Source organism: Erithacus rubecula (genome assembly GCF_903797595.1).
Source record: "Erithacus rubecula genome assembly, chromosome: 1".
Taxonomy (NCBI): domain Eukaryota; kingdom Metazoa; phylum Chordata; class Aves; order Passeriformes; family Muscicapidae; genus Erithacus; species Erithacus rubecula.
In genome coordinates this window covers 42,002,637-42,018,844 of record NC_136658.1, presented here as the reverse complement: position 1 = coordinate 42,018,844, position 16,208 = coordinate 42,002,637, and the positions used below count along the sequence as shown (strand labels likewise).

The following is a 16,208-nucleotide window of genomic DNA, read 5'->3' as shown; positions in this document are numbered from 1 at the left end:
CCTCAGTACCTGGTAAGGTAATGGAATAGTTTATACTGAATGCCATGACTCAGCACTAACAGGATGGCCAGGGTCCCAGACCCAGCCAGCACAGGTTTAGGAGGGGAAGGTTGTGTTTGACCAACCTGATCTCCTTTTATGACCAAGTGACCTGCCTGGAGGAAGCAGGAAAGGCTGTGGATATTGTGTATAAGGACTTCAGCAAGGCCTTTGCCACTGTCTCCCACAGCAAACTCCTGGAAAAGCTGGCAGCCCATGGCTTGGAGAGAAGCACCCTTTGCTGGCTTAAGAATTGGCTGGGCCCAGAGTGGTAAATGGTGCTGCATCCAGCTGGGGATCAGTCACCAGTGGTGTCCCCAAGGGGTCTGTGCTGGGGCCTGTTCTGTCCAGTAATTTCACTGATGACATGGATGAGGGTACTGAATCTTTCGTTAGCAAATTTGCAGACCACACTAAGCTGGGAGTGTGTGTTGATCTACTGGAAGGTAGAAGGGCTCTGCAGCGAGACCTGGAATGGTTGGATAGTTGGGCAGAGTCCAATAAGATGAAGTTTAACAAGTTCAAGTGTTGAGTCCTGCATTTTGGCCACAGTAACGCCCTGCAGTGTTACAGGCTGGGGATGGTGTGGCTGGACAGTGCCCAGGCAGAAAGGGACCTGGGGGTGGTGTCTGACTGAACATGAGCCAGCAGTGTGCCCTGGTGGCCAAGAACACCAATGGCCCCTGGCCTGTATCAGGAACAGTGTGGCCAGCAGCAGCAGGGAGGCCATTCTTCCCCTGCACTGGGCACTGGTGAGGCCACACCTTGAGTGCTGTGTCCAGTTCTGGCCCCTCAGTTTGGGGAGGATGTTGAGACGCTTGAGCGCGTCCAGAGGAGGCAACGAGGCTGGTGAGGGGCTTGGAACACAAACCCTGTGAGGAATTGCTGAGGGAGCTGGGGGGGTTCAAACTGGAGAAAAGACTCAGTGGTGACCTCTCCACAGCTCCCTGAAAGGTGTTTGTAGTCAGGTGGGGGTTGGTCTTTTTCACAGGCAGAAACCAATAGAACAAGAGGACACAGTCTCAAGTTGTGCCAAGGGAAGCACAGGTTGGATGTTAGGAAAAAGTTTTTCACAGAAAGAGTGAAAGTACTGGAGTGGTCTGCCCAGGAAGGTGGTAGAATCACCATCCCTGGATGTGTTTAAAAAAAGACTGGATGTGGCACTTGGTGTCATGGTCCAGTTGAGATGTTAGGGCGAGGGTTGAACTCTATGATCTTGAAGGTCTCTTCCAACCCAGCCATTCTGTGAACTTCCCCTATATAGGCACAACCTCTTTGGAATCACCCTTCCCAAGAGTGATGAGTCAGATATCTTGTCTTACATACAGAATCATAGAATTATTAAGGCTGGAAAAAAACTCTAAGACCCTGAGCACCTCCTGCACATCAGCCTGGCAGGCTCTGCTGAACTCCCTCCTGTGTGACAGTGACTTTCAGTACTGTAGGATCCAATACTGGACAAAGCACTCCAGATTCAGTCTTCTAACAGAGGGGAAGGATCCTTTGATGCACCTGTAGCTTGACAGTACAATCCAGGGAAAACCTGTCAAACTGAGGAACCTAATGGTTCCTGCCAAATATCATGGGACAATGGCCCGTGAGAAGATTCAAGAAGCTGAGATAACTGATAGAAAAGAATTCTCCAGGAGCCAATGACAGAAACTGAGGAGACTACAACAACCACAAGTTAATGATCACAGCAAATAGTGTTTTTCACCCCCTCTGAGAGAGCTTGTGATAAAGTTTTCAATAAGGTAAAGAGAACAAAAAAAACCTAAAAGAGTTGGAACAGACACCATTAAAGAACTTGCATGAGCCAAGCACACAGCGTAATACAAGACTCAAAAATAAGATCATGCTCAACAATGGAACACTGAAAGCATGAGATATTAAGACACTTGCCTTCCAAGTCATCTTCAATTATTTCTTCTATTATGACATCAGATGTTTCTTCCTGGTCCAGGATAAGAGTGTCTTGTCCATTATCTTCACTGTATTTGGGAAAAATTTTATTTAGAAAAAAAAATTAACACAATTCTGTTTCCAGAAAAGCATGAATCAAAGCAGAGATTATATTAAGAATGTCTCATAAGAGCTGCTAGAACAAAACTGAATTAAATCTTTTAATACCAAGACAACAAAAAAATCCAGTAATTTAACTCCTGAATCCTAGAAAGAATTGTCACAGAGTAGATATGCTTGGGCACAGCTTACTCCAAGAGCTACCCCCTCCAAATGATCAGAGACCACAGGACTATTTGAAAAAAAAAGTCCATGATGTGATAAGATAGCTCATGCTGAAAACAAGAGGCCTATCAGATACTTTTGTACTAACAGATACTACTCACTCATATGAAGGATTTTCCAATATTACAGTAAGCAATAAGCCTTTTTCAGCACAATCAGTGTTAACTACAACAGCCCTAACAGAAACCTCCATTCCATTTTTTCAAGTATTAGTCAAAGACCACAGAAACAAAAACCAAGCAACAACAAAAAACCAACAAACAAAAAAATCCCTAATAAAATAAAAGCAACTGCAATTCTAAAAATAAAAGGTCTTTTTGGTTAATCTTAAGAAATTTCTTTTGGAATTTGACACAATCAGTATTTAGACTATGTACTGGAAATACTACCAATTTTAGTACTTGCTGTTCATTTTAGAGATTAATTTACACATACATGCATTTTCATGCACTGAAATGATACCTACTACACCTATGACAAACATAGCAGACACAGTACTCAAGGACATGACTTAGTGGTTGCCTTGGCAGTGTTAGGTTTACAGCTGGACTCAAGGACCTTTTCCAGTCTAACCAGTTTCATGATTGAATCATTAAATATCAATCATTAAATGCCAACTGAAGTTGAAAAGTACACAGCATAAATAATATCAGGATAACTTCAGTTATTCAGCAAAATATACTAGGGCAAAACACAAGTAAAACCAAAATGTCAGAACTGAAGCACAAACTGAACTGACTGGAATGCTGATTGAAATATCAGGATATAAATATTTGCTTTGCTTCAAATACTCTTAGAATTCCCTAAGTACCTACAGTTTTTTTTTTAATTTGATCTCCAATAAATGCTTAACCACTAGAACAGGTAAGTTACTGTACCTACTCTCTTTCACTTAAAAATACTTACTTCCCTGTCATTCCCCATTTAATCTCGCCCGAATTTTCTAATGAAGCTGTAATCTCCAAAGTGTTCGGGAACAATCTCAAGAGAAGAGAACAAATATTATAGAAGGTGACAAGAATACCTAAATCACTTTGACAGTTTGAGAACTATGTTTTTTTTTCACAATATTCATGGAGGGGCAAAGTAAGAGATTGATTACCTACTCCAGTTTATTTCTTCCTACAAAAAACAGATTTGGCTGCTCATTTATCTTCATGTTCATACTTAAAAACTCTTGTCTAATGCTTTTCTCCCTCGTGCACAGAGTACTGCAACATTCACTCACTTTTCCCATCTATACTCAGTTTATTTCAGTATATCATTCTGCACAGAGAAAAAGAATTTTCTTTTCTTTTTAAGGAACAAAACCATAACTCAAGTCTGAAATATATGCTTCTGTTTATTGCTACACTATTAACTATTTTCTGTACCAATGAGAACCAGCGAAGCCTTTTAAGCACTTCTACATTTAGGCTAATGGAACTGTGAATATAACTTAAATAAATGCTTAGCTTTTCTATCCAGTTTTAATCAATGAAAACTGAAATGCAAATAGTACTGAACAGCTGTCTGTGCTTCTCTCACTGCCCCTTCAGGAACGTTTCCACTCTTCCTTCTACACTGTTTTATGACTAAAGCATGTGCCTCAACTTCTATGCACCTCCTGCTTGTGCCTTTTTTCACCTTTGGTGCAATTTTGGAGTGGCACAAGGTACGTAACACCTTTATATTTATCCTTCCATCAGGTTTCCTCTGTCTCCTTTTTAGCTGAAGCGCCTTAAATGTTTTCCAGTGCAAAACAAAATTGGATCTTATTATGTTTCAGCTTTCTTTTAGGTTGGGAGAGTTTACCATTGTATATTTAAACAGGCTTCTCTGAAACTGCCATTCATTACTGACAGTATCTTCAAAACAGTGACTTGGCATGTAGGGAAAAAGAGGATTCTATAGCTTGCTTTATGCATATTTTAACTCAAGAACCCAACTAACATGACAAGAGGGGTCCTAATTTTTGTCTTGTATTTGAACAACCCACCCAGGGATTGGCTGAGACACCATCCCTGAAGGCATGTGGCTAAGGGAGCTGGGGTTGTTCCACCTGGAGAAAGCAAGACATCAGGACACTTTACAGCACTTGTCAGAGACAGGCACAAATTTTCTGCTAGAGCCTCCTGCGACAGTTTAAAACCATTATCCTTTGACCTGAGGGAATGTTGATGCAGACTAAATAAAAGGAATTTTTTTACAGTAAGAGTGATGAAACAGCAGAACAAGTGGCCTGCAGAGGTGGTAAAGGCCCCACTCCTAGAAAGGTTTAAGGTCAGATTGGATGGGGCTCTGAGCAACCCCCTCGAGTTGAGGATGCCTTTACTCACTGGAGAACACCTGGACTACACAACTTTTGAAGGTCCCTCTCAAACCAAACCATTCTAAGTTTTTTCAATTTAGAAGACATGCAGACATTGCACTTAAACACATGGTAAAGGTGAAATTGGCAACATCAGGTTAAAGGTTGGACTCAGTGATCCTAATGGTCTTTTCCAACCTAAATTATTCTGTTATCCTATAAAAACCATTAGCATTTAGCATGCAAATAATCAACTTACTAAGCTTAATTTCTCTGTGTCAGTCAGAATCACACCCCCCCCACTCTATTCCCAGAGCACTTCCACATCTTGAAATATAATGGGGGCCTCAAGATGTTCCAAAGTAGCATCATTTTTGCTCTGCTCCTCCATCATTTTCGAGTGTGGCCTTTATACACTAGGAACTGCAGCATTCTTGACCAGCCTTATGACCACGTTGCACAGGGTGAGGTGTACCTCAGCTGTGACCTACTTTCTTACTCATTTCTGCTACAGAAATCATCAGCTGCTTCCAGTGAAGACAGCATGGCAACTGGGAATTCCCACAGCTTTCTTTAGACATCAGCATCCCAAAAAGCATTTAAAGTTTCCTGAATGTCAGAAGCTGACTCACTAAAGAAGTAATTAAGCTCCTATTCTCCCAATTTATTTCTGTTTGTAAGGAAAGGAGTTTAGAAGTGGCAGAAGTCTGCCACAGATTTTTAAAATGCACATGTATTTTTCTACATTTCAGCAAACTGTTTGTGCTTTCTACCCTACACCTCACATGAAGGCTATCACCTATTTTTAGTGAAGAGTTTATACTTATGCCCAAAGTAGTAGCTTTTGAGTCAACTGCAAGTGAAAAAGCTCAATTTCTGCTGTTTAACTGCCCCATGAACTGTTTTTGTAATTAAGAACCTGTGCCTCCGTTTACCTCCCTGTATATCTCCCTCTCCAGTCATTTACCTTGAAAGTATTTTTTCCTTTAAATTCTTCACTCTTGAGAGCTCAGCCTCCACTGGCAACTTCAAGTCATAAATAATCTGAAAATAAGAAGTACAATCTTAGCTTGCATTAAGCAGAAAGTAGATTATACAGACACCAATTGCCTACAGCACAACATCTTTAATTTTATGGTGAAAAACCCAAGGGTTCAGCCAATTCTCATCTTTGTTGCCAGAGGCAAGAGACTTCATAGGATGGATCTTTACTCTAATACAGCATCACAGGTAGCATGGGTGTCAATGAACAGCAAAACGTGATGAGGAGAAAGAATGCAAGTAAAGGCCTGGGACCAAGAGGATCAAATGAGTGTGGCTAGGAATACTGGAGTAGTTCAGTGAGAAGGTTGGAGAGCTCTGAAATGGAAAAGGTTTGAGAAACTGAGCTGACTCAAACACCACCTTTTCACTGATCAGCACTGTGTCAGTTTTCCTATCCTCCTTTCCATTTCCTTTTTCAGATGCCAAACCCCTCAAGGCAAGAACCACTTTTTTTGCTTCACATCATTCACCAGACTGTAACTTGTAACCAAGCCCAAATATAAATGCCGTGTTTGTGAAGAGGCAGGGTAACAACATAATACCTCAAAAATGTCAGTACTGAGGCCAGCAAACTGGGACCACAAACTTTCAATTTGAATATAGTCCTTAAAAATAAATTATTTCACAGAGTAAGAATGCTACTACCTGAGTGAGATCACAACAGTTTCTTAGAGAATGTGAAAATTTTAATTCATTTGCTGTCCTAATAGCACCAATCAAGTGCTGCTTCTTCTCGTCGATCATTTCCTTTGCTTTTGCAATACTAGAACTGTAGTTGTCAATGTTCTCCTTTAAGTCTGAAAACAATTTCCTTTTCCTGTGTTAAAAACATTACTTTTCAGAATTTAATATGCACTCAGCTGCACAGATTCAAATCTGAACAGGAACACACAACTGCCAGCCACACAATACAAAATGGATACATCTCACACAAAGGGATCATCTTCCCCAAACAGTGCAAAGTAGAGGCATGGGAAATGCACTGTGTCATTGGAGGAACCACAAAAGTTAAAGAGCTCACACCAAAAATACATTTATTAATTAAATATTAGGAGCACTCTTCCATTTCAGCCTCCTATTTCCAAACACATCCAACTGAAAAATAAACAGCTGGATCTTACAATTCATTCTACTAAGATAAGATTGAAGACCCCTTGCCCAGAGGCTCTTCTGGAAACTTGAGGTTTAACACTTCTCTCCCCTCAATCTGAAGGCATAAATATTTCTGAAAATACAGAAGTGAAGTGCCCTTGGGCTTCTATCAGTTTGAAAATGCACAGAAAGTAAATTTAAAAACCCTTACGATTCCTGTTTTTAAAATTTATTATCTGCTAATAACAGCATTAAAAAAACTTCAAAATTGAGCTTCTTCAGAAAATTAACATTATTACTAGTTTTTCTGACTTTTTAAGAACAGAGACAGCATAAGCTGTAGTGTTTTCCAACCACACAGACCAGCTCCAAGACACCACAATGAAAGTGCACAAATGAAAGCCAGGCACTATAAGTGCTCTATTTCTGCTCTGAGAAAACTCTAAACAAAATTTTAATTTTTTATCTGAACTAGAAAGATATTTGTGATAAAAGTAATTCCCCCATGCCATACTACAAAACTAGATTACTACCTTGACAGAAGAGCAATAAGGTCATCCAGTGCTCTATCTGCAGCTTCTGTAACTTTGTCTTTTTTATGCTTTACTTTCAAATCCAGGTATTCCAGCACCTATTTTGTTCAGTATGAATAAACATGCATTATTTCATTATTATTTTGTTATTCTCACAATAATATTTATTTTTAAATTCAGAACAGGAGCAATGAACAGTAAGACACTGATGGATACCCCAGCTGATAGAGTGACATTAAACCACTTATAGCTCATTAAAACTGTTTTCTCTAACTTGGAGTTAGCTGGCACTGTTTGAATCCTCCTCAAGGTCTATGAGGCAAGAAACAGATCTTGGGCTCATTGTCTCACTTTCCTTACCTGACATTCAAGCACAGCAACATGCTGAGATTTCCACTGTTTTTTAAAACTCGTGAGCATAAAGGGAAATTTTTTAGAGTTCTTCCCCTGGCTAAACATCAGTTTTGTCACTAGAGCTAATTTCATGAAGAGAATACAGGAAAAAAAAATCCCAGTAGTGCAATACTGCTTTGGCAATTTCTCATTCTTTGTTGAAAAGCTGTTGCAAGACCACAGTCATACCCATGGGTTATTATATTATAGCTGCTGAAATGACAAGTTTTTACAAGATGCTATTAGTGTATGAATTAGGAATTCAACACAACTTTGCTTCACAGAAAGACTGGCCAGTAGAAAGGGAATGGAGAACAGACCATACTTAACAGAGTTTAGCTTTTGAAACACACAGTATAGAACTATTTAATATCTTACAAGTAAAATGCAAACTGATGTCAGAGAGAAGCCCAAGCTTTTCTACAGTATGCTTAAGAAGAGAAAGTTTAAATAAATTAATTATAATTGAAAAAGTTCAAAAGTTACTCAATAAAACCTATTAACAGCATTATCCACTATTTTAGGATTCTCTGTATGTTTTATATCATGTATATAAATGAATTACTCAATTTAAGTTTTTCTGCACATTTTTACTTTTGTTGGCCTCGTAACATCTTTTCCACCTTTAAATGCAGAAAGAAGCACACTAGGATTAAAAAGCTGGAGTAGTAGCTAGAGCAAAAACAAAAGCTGAATTTTATCCTGATCCAAGGAAACACAAACTTAGTATTTAGACTGACTTGCATATAGTTCTGCTAAATATATGTGTTGAGCTATTAACTTTAAACCATGCACAGGCTCGTGTACTCCTTTGCAGACTTCTCAGGCTGCAGCCTGGACTTTAAGGCTGTTTATTCACAGAAATAACATGAACAGCTGAAAGACACAACAGATATCAAAACAAAGATAGGAAAAGCACATTTAAATAGTGTGTTAATATGTGACTACTCACAACATGAACCTTCAGTCTAGGAGAGAATTTATAATTTCCTGATTTTACTGATTTTCACCCACCTTGCTTGCATCACAGAAGTGGCCAAGATTACTAACAGCTACATCCAAAGCTTCATCAATATCTTGCCCAGTGTTGCTCTCCTGAGAAAAGGTTTGCCAATGAAATAACAGTTGCTTGCTTAAAGACAACATAGTCTATAACAATCTGCCATTTTGACAGAGGCATTTGATGTGGGTGACTGATGAGCTATGTGAAGACTCTGAGCAGCTCCATAATGGCCATCAGGCACAAAATACTTGGCTCACCTGAATTCCACTGAGAACATTTCCACTGCAGTATTTCTGAAGCAGATTCCAAATGGTTTTTTTTTAACAGTTTAATTGCATACTCACACACAAAAACCAAATTAAAACCATACATGAAAAAAAAGCAAAATAAAGTTACTAATACAGAGAAATGAAAACATGGAAGACTGAAGAACAGGAATATTGCAGCCTAGAACGACAGTAAAATATTTAGGAATATCACATGGGGAAACCCCCACCCAAAAATGTAGCTAGGTTCCAGTATTTTGCCGATACAAGAAAACCATTTTCAAATTTTAACTGGCACTGTAACAAAACTACCTAAAAAAAAAAAAAGAAAATAACATCAGACATCTGCAAGTTATGATTTTTTTTGTAACAGTGTACAGGACAATTTCCACAGAAGAAAACATGACTGGCACTGGATATATAGTTCATTTCCAGTCACTTTAAAATATCTACAACTTAAGTTCTCCTGGTCTCAAACTTCACAAACCTCATTTAGAAAGATGAGGTTAGGAAATTGAATAGAATGTTTAAAGAGGGATTCATTTGTCCAACAATCTGTCCTGAATTACTGTTTTAAGGAGATGAGCATGAGCTTTGTCCCAAATTTAAAAACAAAGAAGTCCCCAACTCAAATGCGAAATCTGGGACATCTTTTAAGAAATGCAAAATTCAAAATACATCATTTCACAACAGCTGGACAGAACTAACAGTCTTCAGCTATGATCTCATTGAGGGGTCTGAGCTGCACTCATTTTGTCAAGTTATTTTATGAACACTGTAGCTGCACATCCCTTCTATGATAAGACAGTACAGTAACATGCAATTGTTAAGGTTGCAGGGTTTCTTGTTTCAGTGCATTATTAAAATGCATTATTAACTATGTGTATACCAAGTGAGAACATAAAGAAATGTCATGTTAACACACCGTGTCAGATGATGGAGCTAGAGCTGATCCATCACCCAGTCCACCATTGGAAGGAAACGGGTGCTGAACAATTTTTTCTCTGGTATTGTGACTGAAGGGTCTGCAAACAAAAAACTTGTGAAGAAAAGACCTACACATTTTAAATAAAGTATCAAACTTCCTACAAATGCTTTATACTAATATTTCACAATCTACCATTAAATACATAACACACACCTATTTGTGTAACAGATGAATTCACACATACAGCAAATGCCCCATTAAAAAAAACCAAAAAAACCAAAAAAAAACCCACCAACAACAAAAAACCAATCTTCTTTTTACTACAATCCCCTTAAAAGTAGCTATTTTTCATTTGACGATTTTGGCAAGACTGAACAAAACCTCAGTAGCTGGTAGTGATTGTTGTCCTCAGTGAGAGAAAACGCATGACTATGAACATTCCAGGATTCATTTTTCCTTTGTTACTGTTAAAATCTTTGGAATACAAGACCAAAACCATTTACTGGCAACCTGTTAGGAAGGGTCTTAAATTATACAGTATTCTACTTAATTCTACTCTACAGCTGCTCTTCTGCAACAGCTTGCAAGGCTCCCACAAAAGCAGTCTGCATGAACCAGCCTTATTCCAGGAAGGAAGCCTTGTGTTGTTCTTCCTGGGCTCAGTTTGTTGTGTCTGACTGAACACTGCTGCAGAGACTGACAGCCACACATCTTTGACTTTGGGAAAACTTGGCAAGTGTGTCTTACATGAACCAAACTCAGAAGATAAAATTTCCTACAACTTCCTTTCAGAACAGACTCCTTATACAACAGACCTGAAAGAATTATCAGGGGCTATCCTTATTTGCATGAACATTAATCTCCACAACAAAAACACCACGGGGGAAAGATGCCCATTTTAAGATGTCTTTCAGGTTCACACAGACTGGGCAAATAACCAAGTAAATGTAATTTAGATTTGGCAACACCACAGAATATTGCTGGCATCTAATCCTTATATAGTTGTGATTGGTTATCAAAACAGAAGGAGCAATGGGATCATCAGGTGGTGAGGGAAAGAAGGCAGTCTTCATACCACAGCCTGGCATTTCAGAAGATCTCTCTTCCTCTGAACCCCTATCAGCCATCTACCCCAGTGCTTAGAACTTTCAGTTTAATACATTTTCAAGCCAAACCAATTTGTTTTTTGCTGCCTCTTGGTGAAATTATATTTGCACTCAATGTGCTCCCACAGCATCAGACACTCATACCAACAACACATTAGTGATGTTTAAAGAGCACTTTAAAAAATCAGCCCAAGGAAAATATCTGGAATTACTTACTGGAATCAATCAGGTCCCCCTCTGGGCTGGCATTTAAAGACATGAAAAGATTTATTAAAGGTTTACCTTGCTTGTCTTTCTGAGCTGTTGCCACACAGGCCAAGCGTAAAGTCCATTGTGCTCTAAATTCAGAAGGGAAAAGGAAAATAAGTTCAACCACAGAGTTACAGCCAAATCCCAGGAACAGGTATTCTATAAACTGTTTTCACTTCCAGTATCCACATCTGTCCACCATTTCAATTAGACCAAACTTCAAAGTAAGTGCTGTGGAATTGTACAAGGGGAGGTCTAAGGAAAGAGCTCCCAAACAGAACATCTGCATCCATCAGTGTGTGTGAAAAGCATTCCCAGTAAAAGGATTCCTGACTTTCTGGGTGCACTTAAGATCTTCCCCATTATTATGCAAAACTTGTAATATACTGGATTCCTGAGCCAGATTCTACAATGTACCTTTTCAATAAGGCCTAATCGAAGAACTAAAATGCCAAAAATCGGACTCATCTATATTTTGCAATAAATGCTAAACCTGAATTTTGTAAGAGGAAAAAAAAAAGGCACATCATGTTTTTCCACAATACAAATTTCCATGAAGCAATGACATGAACATGACACAACACATAGGAGACACACACAAAGCTTTTGTTTTTAGATGCAGAAACAGAAAACCTCAGAACCTAAGCACTACTGGGCAGAGTGAAGTTGTTTTTCTAGTATCTTTTAACTCTTTATGTGGGAGCTGACAAAAAATATTTATGAGTCGCTTTCTTGCCCACTGTGTGCATACAAGAGGGTGGAACAGATCAGGAAACATGGGGCACTAATGAGAATTGTACAAATGCACCTTCCTAAACCCAGGATCTGGACACTTGATGTGCATTACACAGCAACACTGTGTAATGAGAAATGCTAGGCAGCACTTGCTAGAGATGTAATATTGCTACTTCATACCACCACAGTGACTACTGAACTGAAAGCTTTAAATTAACTTACTTCTGGAGATGAGAAACAAAATAAATCAGTGTCTTCATCCTTCCCATCACCATGCAACACTGCAAAAGTAAACACAGTAAAACCCCACTCCTGTAGTGCATCCTAATCCATAGGAATACACCAACACCACTGTAGTCTTCTAAATAGTACTCAGCAAGTCAACAGGAATTAGAACCCTGAGTTTTTTAGTAAGAGAATTTAAGAGCTAGTAATATAGCCAGATAGATAGATATAAATCTTAGCTGAGAATTATAAGGACTGACCTGTGTGTAATAATGATCTAATTATCTAATTAACAGACTAATTATCTATTATTATTAGCTATATATATTGTTTCTATACTTAGTACAGGATAACTATATGAAAAGAAAAAAGGCAAAAAACCCCACACATTCAAAAAAGCATAGTTACATACAGGAAAAAATTGCTTCATAAACACCCATAAAAACTACACATCCCATACAATTTTTCAACCCTTGGAAAAAAGTTACTCATGCAGAAAGACAAGTTTCTTTTAAAACAAACTTGTCAATCACTTCATCAAGAAAAGGCGTAGGAGAGGAATGAAAAGGATTGTTTTTGCTATCTTGTGGGTAAGTAGCAAATAAACAATGTATTAATCAAATCTAGCAGTCCATCTACTGTCCTCAACAGATCACATGAAATACAAATTAACAGTGAGTAGTGCACACCATAAAACTGCTGGAAATGAAAAGATCCCAAAACCTTACCTTCTGTGCTGACAGCTTTTGACATATGACACAAACCACCATTTCTCTGATGTGGTTCTGTGAAATGCTCTTCTAGAAGCTTAGGGGATTGCCTTCAGAGGTAAAAATAAAGATTTAGGATCATCAAGAATGATGTAAGAAACCTAATTCTGACTTCCAGCTCTTTTAGAGCTAAGCTCATCCACTTTTACCAAATGACATTATGAGGAAACTGCAGTTAACAAAACACACCACCCAGAAATGGTTACCTTCTTGTAACTGGGGAAGTACTTTAGCTCTGTGACACTGAATTCATCACACATAAAGGTGACACTACAGCTGTTGGCATTACATTATTTCAGGTAACTAAAACCAGCACCAATAAATAGTTATATAATCAGTTTTAACCACATTCCTTCCAATTATTTAAAACACACTGAGTAGATCAACACAGCTAATTTGTAATAAACACATATCAACCAATATGATATAATATCTGATAGTGTACTACCCTGCATTTAAAATGTCTCTTCCCATGAACCTACTCCAAAATACTGAAACTTTTCACAAACTGAGTATTTTGCTCACGTACATAACACGGACTCACTTGCAACACTGCAGAACACAAACATTACTTTCTGCATTTTCTCAGTTCTATTTCTTGGTAGTTGTACTGCCAGACCATAAAAAAATTAAAACTACCATCTCAAATTCACATACCTCACACCTTTCATTGTACTTCTGGGAAGCTCGTTATTAATATCACTCATCAAAAACTCTTCCCTTCCACCCGTGGTGCCTGATAGAAAAACAAAAACAAAACAAAACAGAAAAATGACAAATTCTTTTCAACAGAGTCAAGTTCATCCCTTGAGCCAACACTACAGGTTTACGTAATTTTAAGAAGAGTAAAATGAAGTGACAGACACAGAAATCACATCATCTATTTCTTCCTTGAAAAGCAAATCTAAATGCAACAGGGCAGCAGGCTGCTCTGCACTGCCCAGCTCTCCCACCCCGATCCTCCCAGGGCTCCGGGCGCACCAGGACGCGCCACTATCGCTCTTCCAGCCTCCCTCCTGATCCCGTATCCCCAACGGGACGATTCCTCCTTGCTGCAATCATCTCCACAAGCACTCTCTGCCTGCAATCCACCCCGTGTACAGACCCCGACTCCCTTCCCCAAGGAGCGCTGCCGGCCCCGCCCGTGGTTTCCCCGGCTGTTTTCCCGCGGTCAGTGCCCCACAGGAGCGCTCTCCGCGCCGCGCTGCTGCCCCAGGGACCCGCGGCTGCCGCGCCTCCCCAGGCCCTCGCGCGCCAAGATGGCGCCTCTCGACGCGGCCGCGGCCAATACCGCGCAGGCGCGTGGGCGGGGCGGCCACGCCCGGCCGGGTCCCTCCGCCATGGGGCGGGACGGCAGGTACCCTGCTCTGAGGGGATTTTGTTCCTCGCCGGGTCCCTCCGCCATGGGGCGGGACGGCAGGCACCCTGCTCTGAGGGGATTGTGTTCTTGGTCGGGTCCTTCCGCCATGGGGCGGGACGGCAGATACCCTGCTCGGAGGGGATTGTGTTCCCGCCGGGTCTCTCCGCCATGGGGCATAAAAGGTGCTCTGGGTTGAAGTTAAAGCGGTTTAATGAAGAAAGCAAAAGCCACGCACGCGGTCGAAGCAAAACAAGGGATTAATTCACTGCTTGCCGTGGGCAGGCAGGTGTTCAGCCATCCTCAGGAGAGCAGCGCCCCATCACATACAATGGTAACTTGGGAAGACAAACCCATCACTCCAAACATCCCGCTTTCCTTCCTTTTTCGCCCCAGTTTATACACAGAGCATCGTGTCAGATGGGCTCGAATGTCACTTTGGTCACCTGGGGTCACCTCTCCTGGCTGTGTCCCCTCCCAACCTCTGGTGCACCTACACCTTCCTCGCCAGCACATCAGTACAAATCTGACAATTCAAAAGCAGAAAGGCCCTGGCTCTGTGTAAGCCCTGCTCAGCAATAACAAAAACATCTCTACAATATCAGCACTCTGCTCAGCACAAGTCCTAAACACAACCCCATACCAGCCACTGTCATGGAAATTAACACTACCCCATCCGAAAGCAGAGCACTGGATTAGAAGCCATTAAGTCCATGGTTTGGGATTACTTTATTCTATATGGGTTCTTGTTACTTGCAGAAGAGGTGAGAGATGTTTTTGCAGTGTTTTGCAACTAGTGTGTTGGCTGTCACAAATGTAGCATGAGACTCTCCAGCTATCTGTTTATTCACCTCTAGTGAAATACAGTTAAGTTTTAAAAACAAAATGACATTGATTTTTCCTCTGCTATGTCCAAGTGTTAAAACGATAAGCTTCTCATTGGTAGAATTACCATGTTAAGTTTTTTGAGCTTGACATGCTCTGGGGAAGATTACCAAAAGCTTAGCAAGGTTACCAAAACTTATCAAGAAGGACATACCACTGATAGTGGGCACAGGGAATGCTGAAATACAAACCTTACTCAAGGTTTTCTTAATAACAAGGTGTACTGCAGTTGGTGTGGCCAAGGCAAACAGTATTTGTGTGGAAAAGAGGCAAAGGAGGAGAGACTACAGTACTGTCTGCTGAAAGGGCAGGAGAAGAATTCAAGAGTAATGAGAAAGAAAGCATGAAGAAAGGAGCAGTGAAGTTCAAAAATTATGCAATTCTGTGGAGTAGGGACTTGTCCACTTTTTGGTAAAACACCCAAATCAAACAAGTGTGCATGGAGTTTTTTTAATCTACACTTGAATGAGCCTGATCTGTGTATGAGGGGTGGAACAGAAGTTACCCTCAAACTGATTTCCCTTGTAAGTAATTTCCCTCAGATGGGAAGAAATTAAGAAATCTCTCTCTATGTGACCCATAAGAGATAAACCCTCTTCTCCTGCTCTGTGAATACCAGTGGTCTTTCCTCTCCAATCCTCCCATCACTTTTTGCAATAAAGCTAAAATCTTAACATGTACTTAGATTTGGAAATTGCTTCCTCTACTTGCAAGGTGAGGGCAGGCTTGCACACCCCAAATTTGTCTTCATCTTCCTTATTATGTGTTAATTTCCATGTAAAATTCAACTCATGTTCTAAATGACAATATAGTATTGACTTTTGCATTTATGTACTAGCCTTTGCAAGTTATTATTAATCACAAAGATTTTTGATATAGTACAATTTGTACTTCCTTTTAACTACTTTTTGGCATAGTATGTCAGTTTTTGTATGTACCATGTAGCTTATATGAATAGTAGTGTAATAAATATTAGGCATTAGCATAATATTAAAATAGAAATGATGTATTATTAAAATTATTTTATTTGTGTAACTAACTCAAAT

General features: G+C 39.8%; 1 protein-coding gene across 1 annotated transcript in view; it reads right to left on the bottom strand.

Moving 5' to 3' along the window:
• Positions 1-13,613, bottom strand: part of RNF17 (ring finger protein 17) — a 39,745-nt gene extending 26,132 nt beyond the window's left edge. Inside the window, exons 1-11 of the mRNA XM_079328014.1 lie at positions 13,578-13,613; positions 12,879-12,970; positions 12,148-12,206; positions 11,224-11,279; positions 9,833-9,932; positions 8,653-8,733; positions 7,246-7,343; positions 6,266-6,437; positions 5,544-5,620; positions 3,193-3,267; positions 1,942-2,030 (exon numbers count right to left, since the gene is read on the bottom strand). Of these exons, the coding sequence (XP_079184140.1) occupies positions 1,942-2,030; positions 3,193-3,267; positions 5,544-5,620; positions 6,266-6,437; positions 7,246-7,343; positions 8,653-8,733; positions 9,833-9,932; positions 11,224-11,279; positions 12,148-12,206; positions 12,879-12,970; positions 13,578-13,591 (913 nt within the window). The 5' untranslated portion in view covers positions 13,592-13,613. The remainder of the gene's footprint in view (positions 1-1,941; positions 2,031-3,192; positions 3,268-5,543; positions 5,621-6,265; positions 6,438-7,245; positions 7,344-8,652; positions 8,734-9,832; positions 9,933-11,223; positions 11,280-12,147; positions 12,207-12,878; positions 12,971-13,577) is intronic.
• Between the last annotated feature and the right edge of the window lie 2,595 nt (positions 13,614-16,208).